Genomic DNA, 19,274 nt, shown 5'->3' with positions numbered 1-19,274 from the left:
GGCCTGTTTGGAAAGCCACCCAGTTAATTGGAATTGGGTGTAATTGAGTGTAATTACACAATTTGGTCTGTTTGTTTGACTAGGTAATTACACAGTTAGGTAGGAAGTGGGTGTAATTGAGAGGGTGTAATTACACTCTCCAATTCTCAAGGGGGCTGAGAATTAGGTGTAATTACACCCTGTAATTACAGGGTTACTTTTTAGTCTATTTCTTTTTTATTTTATTTTATTTTAATTTCTTTTCTTTTTTAATTTATTTTTTATTTCTATTATTTAATTTATTTTTTTATTTTATTTTAATTTCTTTTCTTTTCTAATTTATTTTTTTATTTCTATTATTTAATTTCTTTTTTATTTTTACTTTTTAATTATTTGTATTTTTAAAATATATTTTTCTTTTTATAGAATTTATATTTCATTTCCTTTCTTCTCATCCCAACCTTTACTTCTTGTGGTTCCATGTAATTTTTTTTTTTTTTTTTTAGTTTTTGTTTTATTCATTAACCGTGTTAATATTCTAATTTTTTAAACTACATCTCTTAATATTAGAAAGAATGAGTCATTAACAAATTTGGCATATAATAAATGACGTTACTAAAGTAGAATTTCATTGTAATAAGTGACTTATATTTTCCCTTTCTTTTGAATTATAGGAGTATTTACTTATGTTACATTGAAACTTACTTATGTAACGTTGCAATTTGACATAAGAGTATTATGTTAAAAAAAAAATTCTTTTGGATTTTGAATTTAGGTTATATTTTCAATTTTAACAATATTTGCTTTAGTATTATTGGCTTGTTATTTTCACATTGCATGTTATTTAATTTTCACTTACAGTTGATAGAATTATTGTCAAACATTTGAATAGTGTTATGGCATTATATTTATAAATATTCGTTTTTTGTCAAACATCCAATCTCATGATGTTCTCACAAAGAAGGTATGCTTTTAAGTTTTATAATCAATTAAAATTAAAATATTATTAATTTTGAAATTATATATCAATTATTTTTTACAATATTAGTTACAAATATATGATTATTAATTAAAATATTTTCAATAAACAATGTATTATTAAATAACTAATTTAATATAATTTATAAAGGAACATATTTTTTTAATATTAATTTTAAACTTTTTATAATTAAATTTTATTTTTAAATTAAACTAAATGTGTAATTACACTTGTGCAACCAAACAGCACGCTTGTAATTACAGTGTAATTACATTATGACAAACAAACAGGTCATAGTAATTATAATGCTGTGTAATTACTAGACTGTGTAATTACTAGGGTAGTAATTACACCAATTCCAATTACCAGGTGGCTTTCCAAACAGGCTCTTGGAGTATTTTTATAAATCTTTTTAGATTCTTATATTATTTGCTTGAATTACAAAATACAAATTTCATCAGATTATAGCTAATCTTTTTAAGTTCGGATATGCGACGAAATTAATATTAATACTAAAATTAATGAGAATATGCAAGGACAAAAACTAAATTAATATACTTTAGTATTATGTAGAATTAACCAAGTAAAAACGCTACACTGCATATTTAAATTTTCACAATATATAGATCAACCATTTAAATTTACTTTTTGATAGAACGCAATTTTGTTTGCGTACCAATTAGTGTGTGTAACACTAAGTTTCGTATTTGAAAAATTAAAGACAAGAAAAATAATAATATTCGTATTGCAATAGATCGCTCGCATCACAATCTTTAGACTATCTTAAATTAAAAGAACTAGTCCTTTGATTCTCTCCGCACAACCATCAACTCAACCAATCGATTACCAGTTCTTGAATTGATGGACTAAACTTGTTTGCAGGGGTAGCTCAACAATATTTGTGACCTAAAGCAAAGCTTTGACGGAAGGCCTTTATCTTTTTACAATTGTACATATTTTTATTTGACGCATATTTTCCCTGTTTTCTAAGATTTAAAGGTCGATAATATGATGAAAAATTAATGGGAAAATTTCAGTAGTGTACAATCCAGCATACAAAATTACATTTGTGTAGCCATATTTTTAAATTACACCTGTATTGACACTTTTTGACGGTATACAACATTATACAATAATATACAACTTTATACACCTACTGTACACAATGTATAAACCTTATATAAAAGTGTATAATAATGTATAAAACTAGTATACAATATTACACAAGAGGTGTTTATACAGGAGAGGGGTTTATACATAATGTCTAAGGGTTGTTTATAGGTTGTACAGTGGTGGAGGAATTGGTAGCTCATTGGAGATGAAGGAGGAAGGAAAAAGCAGAAGGGTGAAAAAGTGGATATAGCGCGTAATGAAAAAAGGGCTAAAATGGGTAAATATTTTGCCATAATTGGCATATAGTGTTATTTTCCCAAAAATAATTTCTCGTTACTTCAAATGCTTGCTACAATACTTGAAACGATGAAGAAAAAAAAAAAGAATTTCAATGTACTTTATTCTTGGTCGGTTCTATTCTTCTTTTTGGCACAGGGAATAAAAATTCACGTGGCTCTCTTTTTTATTTTTGCATAGAACGACTGAAAAATATTTGATACAGGTTTTAATATGGTAAAAAAAACTGAAAGATAATCAAAAACGAAAAATGCTAGTTATTTGTCAAAATAGTACAAAATAAAAATGCACTTTCACAAGACAACATCTCCAAAAATTATTTTCTTGTCCCAAAAGACTATATATGTAATCTAAAATAATACTCAACCATTGAAATCATAATTCATACATAATATCCTTTGAAAACATTGTAAATCTTCATTTAAAATGCTTAATTTGTTTTTAAAATAATTCCATCCCAAAAAATAAATTTAAAAAATGAGGCCTTCATGATAGGGGCCTAAGGCAAAGGCCTTAGTTGCCTTATGCGTAAGCCGCCCCAGCTTGTTTGTTGAACTTCTCCTTTGCTTTTTCAAATTCTGTAAAAGAAATTACATCCTCCAATTATTCATTATTTGTGAAAAGAACCTGACAAAAGGGCTTATTTCTGGATGAAGAATTAATATACTGACTCGCTTTTATCATTTTCATTCATAGACTAAGGAAAATGCTGGAAAACTAGTACCTTGCAATGGTCCAATAACCCTAAGAGGGCTAGTTCATTAGTTCATAATATATAACTAACTTAAATGTCTTTCTTATATTTTTACTCGATTTCAGAAATAATAAAAGAGGGGGTGAAGTGCTATACATAGAAATCTACTCGAATTTAAGTTTATCTATAAGAGGATACAATATGAAAAACATAACTGATTCTTTCATTTTTTTTGGGCCACTGGCCATTTATCGCTTTTCGGGTTTAATACCGATATTTAGCAAAAAATTTGAATGTAGTCTTTTATTGTGCTTTCTTTGAAAAGAGAGTGTGTAGTGTGTACGAGTTGTTTATTTCAAGAATAGGCAGAACCAACCAGTTGTATCCTATTCCGTTATAACTAAAAAAGAAAGGTGCATGATCTCGCAAATTATTTCTAATAAATTCATAAATTATATGTAAGAACCATAGCATTTCGCGATTCATTGGTAAATCGATTTTGATTTTCGATTAACCAATAATGTAGAACCCAATGATTTAGAACTATTAACATGGTTAAAAAATAAATTATTTGAAGTCTATACATAGCTTTCTACCACCACGTATATATAAAGACGGTTTCAACATAAATATTTTATTACTATACAATATCATATTGATAAAATAGTTTGACTGCTTATAGTAAATAGTAAAAATGATAATTTTACCTCTTTATCTAATGTTGAATCGTCGACCTATTCTAAGTATGCAGAGCTTTTTGGATTTGAAAAAAAAAAAGCAACAACTTTATTGACAATTACATATTTTTATTTTATCAGAAGAGTCCTCTGAATAGTTTGGTCTTACATTTGTTTAGATGTCTTTTTGGAATATGAATAACGAAAACAAGATAGGCTCATTACATTCAAAGAAAAGATGTGTGAATTTATGTTAAGTAATTGAGTGTGAGAACCAATTGAATCAAACGAGTCATGTTTTGCTCGGGAAGGGATTATGGAATTTTGAAAGGGAATGGAAACATAATATACTTTTATTAAGTGGTTTATTAGATAATCGAAAATATAGGATCTTGAATACCAATCAAAATTCAAAAGAACTGTGTGTGTGAGGGGGCGGGGAGGTTATTGAACAACATGAAAAAGTCGTTCTCGGTTACCGAAAGGAGATACACAAGTCCAACAATTTTGAGAGAACGAATACTATGACATAAATTGAGAAAAATATTGAGTTTGATTGATTGATAAATTTATATATTTTTGAAACAATTAGAAAACCACAAAAAAGAAAAATAATTCAGTTTGAACAACAAATGACGATTAATCAAGTCCGATAACGGGCTTTCAAAAAATCCTTACGAGGAGATAGAGGAATCCTATATCTGAATAGTTGTTTGAACAACAAGCTTCAATATTTACGTACCTTTAGTGCCAATATTGGCATATTGTGAATAATAATAAAAAGAACTAATTAGTCTTACATACCCCTTGAGGTGCGGCCCTTCCCTGAACCCTGCTAATGCGGGATACTTTGTGCATCGGACTGAAAAAAAATTGATTAGTCTTTCATATGTATTATTTTATTTTTCAAAATAGAATTAAGAAAGAATCCTGGTAACCATTCAGCTGACATAATTAGTAATATTATTCGTGAACGTAATATTGTACAAACACATATAATTAGTAATATTATTCGTGAACATAATATTGTACACACACACACACACACACATATATATATACACGCACACACACTAGTTGGATGAGGCCCGGGCTTAAATTCATGATACAAAAATAGATAAATTTAATTAAATATAGACTTATGTCGCATTTTAATTATCTATTGCATAATTAATTTAATCTAGTGACACATTAATCATGTCTTGTTGGTAAGTCTTCATAATTATTAAAGTTTCTTAGTCATATAATGGAATAATTTTCAAAGAATAAATTATTTATGAAGAAGAAAGTTTGGAAGGAGAATTGGCAAATACAAATGAATAGAAGATTCGATATTCAAAAAAGAAGTAAAACTTCAGAGGTTTAAAACAAATAGAGGGTGTGTTTGGTATGAAGGAAACATATTTCAAAAAGTATTTTTCCATTTTTTCATGTTTAGTTGGTCAAATTTTTTGAAAAATATGTTTTTAGGAAAATAAGTCTCTTAAAATGAGAAAAATGACCTCTCTAGTAAAAGTAGAAAAATTAAGTTCCACAAATGGCTTCCACATTCATTGTGTCCGCTCCACCTTCCAATACACCTAATTTTCACATACCATCGTAGCTCCCATCCGCACCAACCACCACCCCACACCCCGACACCAACCTCCACCTCCCATAATACTTATTTAGGGCTATATACAAATGCTTTTAGCATAATATTTTTTGCTTACGTATAGAAGACAAAATAAGTAAGAAACACATGTATTTCTCTTTTTTTCTTCATACCGAACACACACAAAGAGAAGAATATGGGGTACTAATTAGTAAGGCCTAATAAATGTTTTAATTGGAAATGAAACTGTGGCTCCAAAGTTGCATGAATTTTATCAAAATAAACTGTATAATACTCCCTCCGGTTCAAAATAAGTGTTCACTTAGCCTTTCCTTAAGAAAACACTAACTCCTGTACCGAAACACTAACTCCTAGAAAAAAAAAGTATTTTGACTAAATACCTTTAATTAACAACTCTTGCCTATTTATTGCCTTGAGTAAATAATGGCAAATCTGAAAAAATAAAATTCAATCCTTCTTGATTATGTAAGTGGACACTTATTTTAAACCAAATAAAAAGACTAATTAGACACTTATTTTAAACCGGAGGGAGTTACAAATAATGTACCCCTCCGTTTCATTTTACTTCGCTCTTATTGAATTGACACTCCATTTGAGAAGCTATTTATTAGGGGTTTACTTTACTAATTTATCCTTATTAGTTATGCTGTGAAAATATAAGTTTAACTACAAATACTTCATATAGTTACTTAATGATAAGGGCGATATTGAAAGAAATTTGTTAAAATGGACAAGTAAAAAGGAAAATCTATTTTTATAATAAGGGCCAAGTAAAATAAAACAGATGAAGCAAGGGTACTCCGTTGTTTCATTTTTACTTGTCTCTTGTTTACTTAACACTTCCCTTAAGAAATCATTTATTAAGAGTAAAATATACTAAATTACCCTTACTAATTATGCTTTGAGAATCTAAGTTTGACTACTAATACTTATGTAGTTACTTAATTATAAGAGCAATATAAGACGAAATTAATAAATCTTTGCTAAAATAAACTAATAAAAATTTATTTTTTTAGTATAAGAAACAAATAAGAAGGAACGGAAGAAGTAATCTAAACAAAAAAATTACTATATGTAGTGTCAATCTAATCCAATTACAAAGTCTCAAGGGAAAATTGTCATAAGAAAATAAATGAGGGAAAAAATGAAATATTTAAACAAAAATCAACAACCACATGTAGAGGCCTCATTGGTCAAAGAATGATGTGAGTACTCCAAAACTTCATTATTCCCTCTTATATTTAGATATAATATTGTAAAGATAATTTTACCACTAAATGCTAGATTCGTTAGAAAATATCAATTGATTTAGAATCCATCATTAAGTTTACCATTAAAACTTAAATTCATCGAAAAATATCAATTGATTTTACATAGAAATTTACCTACCATTTCAGCATCAGTTGGTGATTTACTAACCAATTTAACCTCTCTTGGTTGGTAAATTTAGCAACAAAACCCTGTCGTTGCTAAATGGTTGATTGGTAATTCGTTGGTAATCTGTTAATAAACTATACTCCATTTTTTCTATCATATTTACCAACCGAAATATACTCCGTTGGTAATATTACCAATGAAAGATGTTTGTTGGTAATATTTCGGTTGGTAATCCGTTGGTAGGGAGTTGCTAAATTTGGCGCCATTTTTTCCCGCTATATTTACCAACTAAATTATTTAGTTAGTAAAATTTTAGTTGGTAATCCATTACGAATTCGTTGCTAAATTCTAAAAACCAATTTTGTTACAAATTTGTTAGTATGTTGCTAATTTACTAACAGATTTGAGTTGTTATTAAAATCGGTCGGCAATTCAGGGTTTTCTTGTAGTGTATGGCAAGATGCTCGAATCAATATAAACACATGACTTAGCAGAGAGCTAGAGTATAGTTTACAGGTTCGCCTGAACTTAATAATTTTTGTTCAGATTTTATATTTGTATTATAAAATCTATTGAATATGTGCAAATCATTAATTTAAAACTCAGTAATTTAAAAGAACAAATAATCTCAAACTTATAAGCTTTAAATCTTGGTTCTGCCAGCCAATTCATTTCTTTTGTAGGAGCCGTGAAGTCATTCAATTCATTTCTTTTGTAGGAGCCATGAAGTCATCCAACTCCTTTCAGTGTGGGAAACATGACGTCTGCGAACTCATTTCGATGTAGGAACAAAAAATACATTTAGTTTCTTTTATTTTTATAATCGTGGTGTCCGAGTTTGTTTGCGCGCGCCTCGACTAATCTTTTGAGATACCTAACACCTTTCACCAGCAACAGGTACCAGATAATTCTGTCTACCAAGACTTACAGATATAAAAAGAAATCACATAATGTCTTTATCATTATTGAAATTTGAACTTCAGATCTCATGATTAATCTATATATTGGATTTAACTATTGTTATATTAATTTGATAGTAATAGTGTATTTTAAACCATTGTAACAAGTAATGTGTTTATTTTCGAGGTTACTAGTTCATATTTTTAGGAACTTCACATAATATGTATGAGTTCAACTCTCATATTCCAATATAATAGTATAATACTAGTATTTTTCTTAAAATGATTAGCGAGGCCTAGAGCCTATTAACAATTAAGATCCCACTAGGATTAGATTAATACGTATATAGTATAATGAGGGCAAGTTGCGCAAGACAGTACAAAGTTTTAAATATAAATTATTACTAATCACGAATATAGGTATTACTAAATATTTGTATTATTTAGAAAGCCGGTCAATAACGAATATTTTTTATGACTGGTTTAACTGTCTATACGTTCTGATATGAAGTTTATGAGTTTTGAATTTCCAATCGAAACTATTGTTCATTTTAGTTATTGAGTCCGAAATAAACATTCATAGTATATATTTAATGATTTTTTTTTAATACAAATGCAGGATTGTTAAGCAAAAGCTATTGGATTCATCCGACTCTTACCTAACTAATATCGTAGCTCCCATATTTCTACGACAATCATGTATCACGATTTAATTTGATTAAAAAAGAGAGGTTCTAGACATTTCAAAGATGCGTGAAAAAATATTACTCTTAACTTCCAGTTTCTCTTGTATTAAAATAGAGAGCAAAAAAAAAAAAAAAAAATACAATTTCAAATTAGGCAAAGTTTAATTTAGTGAATTTTCTAACATAAATACATGATCTAAGCAAAAGTTATTGTATTCGTCCGACTCGTACCTAATATTATAACTTCCATGTCTGTGACCATCACATAATCACGAGTTAATTTGACTAATAGCCTGTTTGGCCAAGCTTATTTTTCCCCCAAAAGTACTTATTTTAAAAAAAGTGAGGTGTTTGGCCAAGCTTTGAGAGAAAATAAGTGCTTTTGGGGAGTAACAGAAGCAGTTTTTCAGAAGCTAAAAAAAATAGTTTTTGCCTAAAAGCACTTTATTGAAAAGTACTTTTGAGAAAATACACATAGTAGCACTTTTTAAAAGCTTGGCCAAACACTAATTACTGCTCGAAAGTACTTTTTAAATTAATTGGCCAAACACAAACTGCTTTTAGCAAAAAGTACTTTTTTGAAAAGTATTTTTGAAAAAAGTACTTTTTAAAATAAACTGTTTTTAGAAGCTTGGCCAAACAGGCTATAAGTGTTTTTTTTTTTTTTTTGTGGAAAAAGACATAGGTTCTATATGTATATATAATTTTTTTTTAATAATCTGGACTCTGTCCAGTCATGAATCTTGTTATACTGTTCAACTCTTTCTTTTAACCTTTGTTCTTAATAACCCTCTTCTTTAACCACACCCCGGACATGACCAACATTTAGTTCTTTATCATCTTATGGACATTTTAATGGCCTCTCAACACCTAGAAATTTATAGGTTAATCCATCGAGTTTATTAAGAAATTAAGAGAATAACCATATACTAAGAGTACCAGATTCATAATAACAAGAAATTACTTAAGCATAGATTTACAATAAACACTTTAATAATGTACATAACTGGGAGAGTAATACAGAAACATAGTTATAAAAACCTACATGACTTAAAGACGGAGAGAGGTTTCCCTTTCGGGGAACCCCAAAAACTACTTCTCACATTTGGAGGGTTATTGTAAAACTAGTACTATTTTACAATATATACACAGACACGTTTCAAAGCTGCAAAAATATTACTACTTATAACTTCCAGTTTCTCTTGTATCAAAATAGAGAGGAAAAAATACAATTACAAAAATTGTCGGCAAAGCTTAGTGTGTTGGACTATCGAGAAAAGAATATGTTGTGATGGAGGTTTTGGAACAAATTAAACAGTATTACAGACTCTATGGCTATTAATCACTTTTCGCTATGATATTTTATATCTAATCGTGAACTATAATTAGTGGGAATTTTATTTTTATTTAATTTCAAATCATAGTATAGTACTAGTAATGTATTTTAAACCATAGTATAGACAGAAATTTCCCTAACTAAACGCATCTTGTCTTGTATTGATACTAGCACATGCACTACACAAAATATTTACCCAAATGATCTGTATTAAGGCTGCTAACTTTCTTTATTGGCAATTAATTAATTTTGTTATAATATATATATAGACCAAGACTTAGTAGTCTCACGTTTTTCAATTACAAATATTTTGCATTTCGATTAGCCAAAGGTTATCAAACTATAGCGCATATTGCACTACGTGAAATTATTAGGATTCCAATTGAGTCCCTTGGCTAAAAAAACCTAGGACATGCACTAAATAAAATAATTTAGATTCCAAAAGGCCTTTGGATCACAAAAAAACCTAACACATGCACTATATAATATATTTATAGTACTATATGTTAGACACTCAATTTTGTCCCGCCTTTCTTCCCAAAATAGTTATTTGCGCTTCTAATATTTTTGATAATTTAAGAACAATTATTTATATTTTATTACATTTAGCTTTTATTAATATCGTCGTTTTACATAATCCGACTATAGTCATTGGTTATTATTACTATTATTACCGCCATTATTATTATTATTATTATTATTATTATTATTATTATTATTATTATTATTATATTTTTGCTCTCACTTAACATTATGATCGTCATGATCATTTTTTTTCAGCTTTCCTATTTGGCATCTTACGCGAAAACGCATCGCATTTATTTTTTCACTACTTACTTTCAGACTTTATAAATGTTATCGCGCAACTATTATGATATCGTGTAATTTTATTTGAGTACTAATAAATATGTTTTAGCACGCGGTAATATGTGATTAACTAAAGAATGTCTTTCATTTTGATCTAGGAGCTCCAACAAATATAAGAAAGAGAGACCCATCAGCTTTTAAACCCAATAGCCCACGTTGAAATAGCCCAAATTAGTTCTTTCATCAGCCAAGTTTTGAGCCCATCCGTCCCAATCAACCCACAAATATTTTCAGACCAGTCCATAATAACCTGCCCACCATTCGTTAAACCGACCCGGCCCATATCTTTTTATCTCATCGTCTAGACCTAAGAAGAACTCAGTGGCGCCTCTCTCTTCTCCCTCTCTCTCTCTCTTCAAAGCGGAAATGGCAAGGTTACAGGTGCCTTTCAACTCCCGCAGACCATGCACGGTTGATTCGGGAAAGAGGAATTAATGATTTCATCCTTCCTCCATCAGGTTTTATCCGTTGAAGAGGTTATTTTGTTTTCTTTCCCTCCCTAATGCTTTTCATTTGAAACCCTTTAATGGGTTTTGTCCATTTGTTAGTTTGAATACTCACTTGTGATTGGTTGTTCAACATTGGAGGGATTTTTCCCTCCATTTCTACTCGCCTCATACTAAAACGGGCACAAAATTTAGGGTTTTCGGGGTTCTATATAAAGAACCCCATCCCCAGTGTCGAAACATCTTGGCGAACATACTGAAATCCTTGGTTAAAAGTTTAAAAAAAAACTTAGTCTTGTTTTTAATTAGAAGTCCAGTTTCCAGTCCATCGAGTCTAAATTTTAGTTTTAAATTCTCTTTTTTTTTTCATTGTGGTTGAGTGCGTCGAGGATCTTGGAAGCGAATTCTCAGTTCCATTCGGGACAAAGACTGCACTCGAAAAGATCTGTGCATCGATCGCGTTCGAGCGTAGATCGGATATCCAAAGCCCCACTTCGCTGCACCTGAAGAAGGTCCGTAATTCTCCCTTCCCTTTTTTTTTTTTTTGCATTTTTCTTTCTATTTTCTTGAGTTATTATGTGTTAGTTTGTTATTAGAGCATGTTAATTAGTTAGCTTAACAGAAAGACCTATTTGTATTCTAGTATTTTTTGGATTTAGTTAGTCTTGTATGTTAGTGTAACTAAGCATATTTTTCTGGGTTAATTTAGTAGTTAAATTATGTTTATGTATGCTAGTTAATTTGATTTTCTAAAATATCTTGGCTATGTAATGTTTAGTCTAATCTGTATCTAATCAAGTACACTTATAGGTGTTAGCCTTGGTTTGGTTGTTAAGCATGTCTCAAGTATTATCTTTATCTTAATCTGTCCTGTTGAATTTGTGCCTATGTCAGTAAGCTCATTTTGTCTAGCATGCTTGTATTAGTTTTAATATGCTTGTTAAGTAGTTAATTAAGCCTGCTTAAGCTGAGCATGTTTAGCCCAACTTGATTCATCTTAATCTGTTAATGTATTAGTTTAGTCTGGATAAGCATATTTGTGTCAGCTCAAGCATGATATTTAGTTTAAGTTAATCATGTTTATATGCTAGTTTAGCTTAGTTTGTACAGCATACTTGTGTAAGCTTAATCTGCCTATTTTAAGCACGAAGGTTCAGCCTGTTTAATTGAGCATGTTTAGTCTAGTTTGGTTCTTTTAGTTTAAACCAATTATATGTTGGTCTTTACAAGCATGTTCATGTCAGATTGAATTAGTCAAATGATAGTTAGCTTATTTAAGTACACTTAAGTGTTAGTTTAGTTTGGTTAGCCAAGTTAGATGTTTATCCAGTTTGGCTCTTGTGTTGAGTTAGTCGGTTCAGTTAAGCATATTCATGTGATAGTTCAGTTTGTTAAGTTGAACCTGTTTTGCATGAAGTTTAGATAGTTGAGTTGATAATAATGGCATGGTCAAGACACTGTCATTCCTAAATCTTGTTGTTTTAGTCCAGTTTTGTTTCCTTTGTCATCTGGGCATGTGATTTAATTTGGACCGTGTTAGATGTAGTTCTTAGTTTAGTTTAAATAGGATAGTGACCCTATGAATGGTTTGAGTACGGTACTATTAAAAGTCTAAGCCTGTTGAAATCATGTTCTTATTTTGCTGAAGTTAAATCCTATTCGAATGTGCAAACCCTTGCTTCCAAACATTGCTAGATAAACTGATGTGATGCTTGTTTAAAGTCATACTTTGGCCTAGAAATCTGTTAAGTGTGTCAACTTGGTTAATTCCTATATATTTGATCATCTAATTGACTGTTCTGTTTACTTATGTATGAGAGATTGGTCTATTCTGATTTAAATGCACATTAAGCATATATGTAAGTCTTTGTGTTTTGACATCACGATTAGCATATAAATTGATGTGTATCCTTGAAGCATGCCAGTACTTGTCCAATGTTTAAGTTTGGGACCTATGTTTTGACACTTTAAATTATCTCTGTGCCTTGTTGTGTACTGTCCATTACAATGAGATATCAATAGTAAAAATAGAACCCTCATGACTGCTAAACTTGAAGCTATATTATTGGAAAAGGAAACTTATTTGGCTCAATAAGATAAACCATACCTTTGTGTGTGTCTTAATGACTCTATGGCCAAACTATAAAGCTTGTACCCTGAACTTATTATTGGTTGTGGTGTTATAAATCTCAAATTATACCTCAAGCATGTTAGATTTAGTTTCAGCATCTGAGAACCCTTATTGATCTGTGGAGACTTGAGATGACATAGGAAGTCTTTTGATGATAAAACTAGTTAAATGGCTTTGTGTGTGGCTCTGTATGCTTGCCTCATTACTTGGTATGTCTGTTGTGCCTATATGTGTGTTTGAACTGAGTACAAAATATGGAGTTAAATGTAATCTGAAGCTAGCATGTTTTGTTTGAACATATGTTTATGTTATGAGTTTATCCCTAGTTTAAAGATCTCATTGACTTATGTTGTACCTCAAACATGCCCCGTTTCAGGTCAAAATAGGACCTGTACATCATTGAATAATGATCCTACATATTACTAGTTTGATTGCTTCCTGCATAAAGCCAATGAGTGTTAGATGCCTTATCATGATTTATCCTTTGTTGTTCTCTTCTTTTGTATGACTTTCTGCATAGTATACAAAGGGATATACCAATATATACAAGGTATATCCAGTTCTATATATATACAAGTATATAGAGGCTGGTATATCTAGTATATTGCAGGTATATCGCCCACGTGAGTCTATAAATATTGGTCTATTGTTAAATTTCGTTTCGAGTTTGGGCCTACTTTATTTCCTTTTATTGCTTTGACAGGTTTTGGGCCTGCTTTCGTCCTTGTTACTTTTACCATTTAATTGGGCCTGTCTGAATTTACCCCTCAACTGTTTGGGCTTGCTTTCTCATCTCTTTAAGTTCTCCTTTTTCATTGCATAAATAAATATAGCCCGTGTGCATGTTGTATACGTAATTCATGCATGTTTATACTTAGTATTGAATGAGTGTAGATGCTTTCTAACCGCAATTTATATTATGTTGGTTGTCGATCATAAAATCTTGTATATTATAAAATCATGTCACCGTTCTAATTCTTTCATTTTCCTTTCTTTTTCTTTTGCATGACATCCGGAGTTGCGAGGAGTCTCAAACGAGACTCAAAATCATCAGTATATCCAGGACACTGGCATTTCGTCCATCTCAAGCACCTCCCTCGTTCCCTTGTGATATCTCCGAACAAAAAAAAATGAAAGGAAATAAATGGGAAATACAGAACCTGCGTCTATTTCTCCGCTCGCTCCTTTCCCTCGTCAGAGAAGAAATAGCACCTGTTGCATTTTTAACTTGACCGAAACTAATTGTTTTTGTTCTTCTTATTTGTGACTGTTCGTGTGATTCGTTTAAATTTTTTGACACTATAATACTTAGTTTTGAGGGGATAGATATAGGCATATTATTTTAGTGACTATCAAACGTAATATTTTTCTAAGTTTCTTTTCTAATTCGTTTTGTTGGAACGTTTGTTTTTTTTATCCAAATGGTTTACAACAACCAGATTTTTAATTCTCAATGAGTTTAATTTAATTTAGGAGCAATCCAAATGGGATTTGAAATCATCTCTTTAAAACCAATTTCATTTCCTTTAATTGATCCCTGGTCAAATTGGAAGCTTGGATTTTAATTCGGTTGACAAACATTTAGAATACTTTCTTGCTACTTATTTTTAAACAAGTTTTAAAACAAAATTGGTCACGTGACTTTCTTTTCAAAATTTAAAAAAAAAATGACCAAGCACTTTTTTTGAAAGGAAGAGTTTCAATGTTAAATCTTTTAATCTCGCTTTTCTTAAACGGAAAAAATCATTTGGTTAATTATAGGTCACTTCTTAATTCATTTTGAGGTTAAAAAACGTTCTTTTCTTTTCTAAATTGATTATTCGCCTATTTGATATTTTAAGATAAATATTTATTTTGATTTCAATTAACCTAAGTTGCCTAAGACCTTCCCATTAGGATATCTAGAACCCTTACCTAGAATCATTAAGCGTAATAAACTATTAATCGGAGTTAACTTTTTAGCACTTACTTAGTAAAAATAGGTGTCCTAATTCACCGTAAAAATAATTAGGTGGCGACTCCTTAAATTAAATAATTAGGAATCATCAATATGTTGTACTCCGCTTTGACCCGATTAAAATGGGGTATAACACTATATGTTTTGTATTGAGTGCACATGGGATTCAGTCTATCACTCTCTGTAAATAGCACTATACTACTTCCAAGTTTTCAAGCAAAAACATTCTTCAATGGCTTCTCTTTCTCTACCCAAAGTTTCTTTCTTTCTTTTTCTGATAACCTTATTTTTTCACTCTTCTCCTTGTGCTGCCAAAACAAAATGTTGCATCACTTCTCTTTACCAACTCGGTGATTCTATTGCTGATGCGGGAAATGTGATCCGTATACCCAATGCCCAAATCCAGGCCCGAGCCTGGGGACTACCTTACGGTGAGACCTTTTTTAAAAAACCTACCGGTCGCTTCTCTAACGGTCGTATTATTGCTGACTACATTGCCTCTGCTCTGAGCCTCCCCTTCCTCAACCCTTACTTGGACAAATCGGGTGTTTCTTTTAGTCAAGGAGCCAACTTTGCTGTTGCTGGTGCCACCGCGCTGAATAGCTCTTTTTGGGCTACTAGGAAGGTTGCATTTGTCCCCTTTAATGTTCCTCTCCCCGCTCAATTAGAGTGGTTTAAATCTCATCTGCAGTCAATGTAACACCTCGTACTTTTAACGTAAGCTTTAACCATGATCCTAGACTTGAAAAATCAGATAAAGAATGTGGGAATTGAAATTTTCCTGTTCAGTTGTGAGATAGTGGTTTACGCCCATGAACAGTGGACGTATTTCAATTTACGGGCCGTAAACCAAGTCGTAAACTGGTACCAAGGATTTCTGAGCATTCTGGAATTTGGCATTTTGATGTCACATGGTTAAATACGGACTGTATTTCATTATACGGCCCGTATTTCAAATCGTAAACTGAAACCAAGAATTTCTGAACATTCTGGAATTTGGCATTTTGATGTCACATGGTTAAATACGGACCGTATTTTAGTTTATGGCCCTTATTTCAAAATGTATTTGGAATTTGGGAAAACTTCCTTGATGAAAGTTGTAGAGCTTTGAAATATCTTTCCAACGGTATATTATAGGGGTCAAACGGACATCTGTGCAAAGAGTTATGGCCATTTTACTGAAGAGACGCAGTGCAGTCCATATTGCAAAATACGACCCGTAAACTGAAAATACGGCCAGCACAGTGCTGGACGTAAACTGCATTTTCCCAGGACAGTATATATTCGTCCATACCAGTTCAAATCATTATTTTTCATTCCTTCAAGCCCTAGAACGACTTCCTATCCTCTCCCATCATCAAGAACACCAAGGTAAGCCTACTCTAATTATTCCAACTCAATTCTAACACCTATCCTTGTAATCTAAACAAGAAATTATCATTCTAAAATTAGGGGTTTCAAGAAAACCCTAATCTCAAGGTTCAAGAATTCAAGATTTTGGAAATCTTCTTCAAAGCTCAAGTCTTTAATTCAAGTTTTGGAGCAATTAAGGTATGTAGAACTTCCATCCACATGTGGGAATCTCTACGTTCTTCCCCATGCTTCGTTTCTTGACATCCATGAAGTTCAAACCCTAGGGCATTAAACCCAACATATTGGTAGCCCGTATTTATATATTTATGTACATGAATTTTGTATCTATATTCGTTATTGTATTCCTAATCTTCCATTACGGTTATTAGGAACCCTAGCTTAATCCATGAATCATGAATTCTTCCTCATGTATTCTCATTATGTTTATATGAAACTTTATGATTTTATGTAGCAAGTTACAAGCATGTTTTCAAGTCAATTATATATATATATATATATATATATATATATATATATATATATATATATATATATATATATATATATATAATTATGAACTATTGTTATTACTCATGAATCAAGAACATGTTTGCAAGACTATGACAAGTTATCTCATGAAACCATATTACAAAATATTTCATGAAACCAAGTTACAAGTTATTTCGTGAAATCATGATTACAAGTTATTTCACGAAAATCATGGGCTTCTTAGCCAACTATATTATGTTCATGTTTTGGGAATTGCTTAGTTAACCAAGAAGGCTCAGATAGCCTGAAACTACGTAGCCACCGTAGGATAAGGGTTGTCAGCAAGTAGGCAACACCTTCATTATGCAGTTTGGATCCTTACATGCTTATTATTACTTAAATCTCATATCCCTGGCAAGGTTGTGAGTGTTCTGCTGGTAGGACGCAAGTACCAGACCATGTTGTCGATTATACTATAGCATTCCCCACGTTACAAGTAGTTTTACATACAAGTATTTCTATTGATTACTGCTTTAAGACTTCACTCACGTTTCATGTTCATGTTCAAGTTACATTCAGTTTCAGTTCATATCCTATATCTATGTTGTGCCATGTTCTTCATTTCAGCAGGTTTTACATACTAGTACTATTCACTATGTACTAACGTCCCTTTTGCCCGGGGCCTGCACTTCACGGTGCAGATATCGGTTTTCAGGAGCATACATTTGCGCAGTAGGATCACTTCAGATATCAGCTTATTGGTGAGCCCCACTTCTCCCGGGGTTCAACATGGAGTCTGCATTAGTATTCAGTTTATGGTAGTCCAGGGCCATGTCCTGGTAGTTAGTATTCAGACATGTTTTAGAGGTTTCATAGACATATGTTAGTTCACAGAGTCAGTTATGCTTTTATGTTTGCAAACTATTGTGTTTCCATGATATTTCATGCTATGAGATAAATTTCAAGACTTTATTCCGCAAATTACATTTTCATGAGTTATTTAAATTGCATCATATAGATTATATTGTTTTGATGCCCATGTTGACAAGCAAGCCATGAGGTTCGCTCGGACACATGCAAGCAAGGCCCGAGTGCCGTGTTACGCCCAGGCCATGGTTCGGGGCGTGACAGTCAACCTGTGGTTTAAATCTCATTTGCAGTCAACCTGCAGTCAGCCTGGGGACTACCTTACGGTGAGACCTTTTGTAAAAAACCTACCGGTCGCTTCTCTGACGGTCGTATTATTGCTGACTACATTGCCTCTACTCTGAGCCTCCCCTTCCTCAATCCTTACTTGGACAAATCGGGTGTTTCTTTTAGTCAAGGAGCCAACTTTGCTGTTGCTGGTGCCACCGCGCTGAATAGCTCTTTTTGGGCTATTAGGAAAGTTTCATCTGTCCCATTTAACGTTCCTCTCCCTGCTCAATTAGAGTGGTTTAAATCTCATCTGCAGTCCACATGTGGGACCCATTGTGCACAAACTCTCAGGAACTCTCTCATAGTCTTGGGAGAATTTGGTGGAGTTGACTACTGGAATAGTCTCGCACAAAATATAGGAGAACCTGAAGTCCGGACATACGTTCCTGTAGTTATTGATGGCATTCTAAGTTCCATCAGAGATATGATCCAGCTAGGGGCAACTCGCATTTTGGTTCCAGGAGTTTTTCCATTCGGATGTCTATCTAGATACCTGTCAAAATTTCCTGACTCTAATCCCAACGCTTATGACCAATTTGATTGCTTGAGATTTTATAATCGTTTCGCTACGTACCACAACGCTGAACTTAAGAGAGCTCTGCAAAATATACAATGTGAGTTCCCACGTGCTAAAATTGTCTATGGGGATTACTATGGTGCATTTAGGACTATTTTTCGCTTTGCTCCTTGGTTGGGATTTAATACGAGCACATTGGTATCTCCATGTTGTCGATGTTGTGGTGGTGCCGAACAATGTGTAACACCTGGTGACGGATTATGTCCTAATCCGGCTCAATACGTCAATTGGGATGACCTTCATTTGACAGATGAAGCTTATCATCGTATTTCGGACATTGTCATCAAGAACGCCTTCCCAAAATTTGGTCGTTACGGTCTCGAAGATTCGGGTGTATTGTCTAGTTCTTGAGTTTTGAAGATGTTCTTTGTTGGTTATTTGGGTGTTTAATTTGACTTTGATGAGATGTGTCCTTTCTTCTTGTGTACGTCTAGTTATTGAGTTTTGAATATTTACTTTGTTGGGTATTCGGGTGCGTTGACTGTGGTCAGATGCATCCTTTTGGAAATAAATATTAATAAAGAATGATTGTTGTTGCAAATAAATATTGTAGTTAAACCCTTGTCGTTTGGGTTAATTTTAACGTACGGTCATAATTGAACTAC

The 19,274-nt window shown here is 32.0% G+C and overlaps 1 protein-coding gene and 1 long non-coding RNA gene across 2 annotated transcripts; both read left to right on the top strand.

The window, feature by feature from the left end:
- The first annotated feature begins 10,850 nt into the window (after positions 1–10,850).
- On the top strand, positions 10,851–14,482 carry LOC132604298 (uncharacterized). Its single transcript, XR_009568699.1, has 2 exons — positions 10,851–10,995; positions 11,346–14,482. It is a non-coding gene; the product is annotated as an uncharacterized LOC132604298 (long non-coding RNA).
- Positions 14,483–15,285: 803 nt separating this feature from the next.
- Positions 15,286–19,214, top strand: LOC132602601 (acetylajmalan esterase-like). The gene is made up of 3 exons (XM_060315414.1): positions 15,286–15,678; position 15,722; positions 18,284–19,214. The coding sequence occupies exons 1-3, from the start codon at positions 15,286–15,288 to the stop codon at positions 19,018–19,020; spliced, it is 1,131 nt and encodes a 376-aa protein (XP_060171397.1). The 3' UTR covers positions 19,021–19,214.
- Positions 19,215–19,274: the final 60 nt, after the last annotated feature.

The sequence above is a fragment of the Lycium barbarum genome, chromosome 7 (assembly GCF_019175385.1).
Source record: "Lycium barbarum isolate Lr01 chromosome 7, ASM1917538v2, whole genome shotgun sequence".
In the NCBI taxonomy this organism is placed as follows: domain Eukaryota; kingdom Viridiplantae; phylum Streptophyta; class Magnoliopsida; order Solanales; family Solanaceae; genus Lycium; species Lycium barbarum.
Note: the sequence above shows the minus strand (reverse complement) of the source record. Positions and strands in the feature narration are given on the sequence as shown.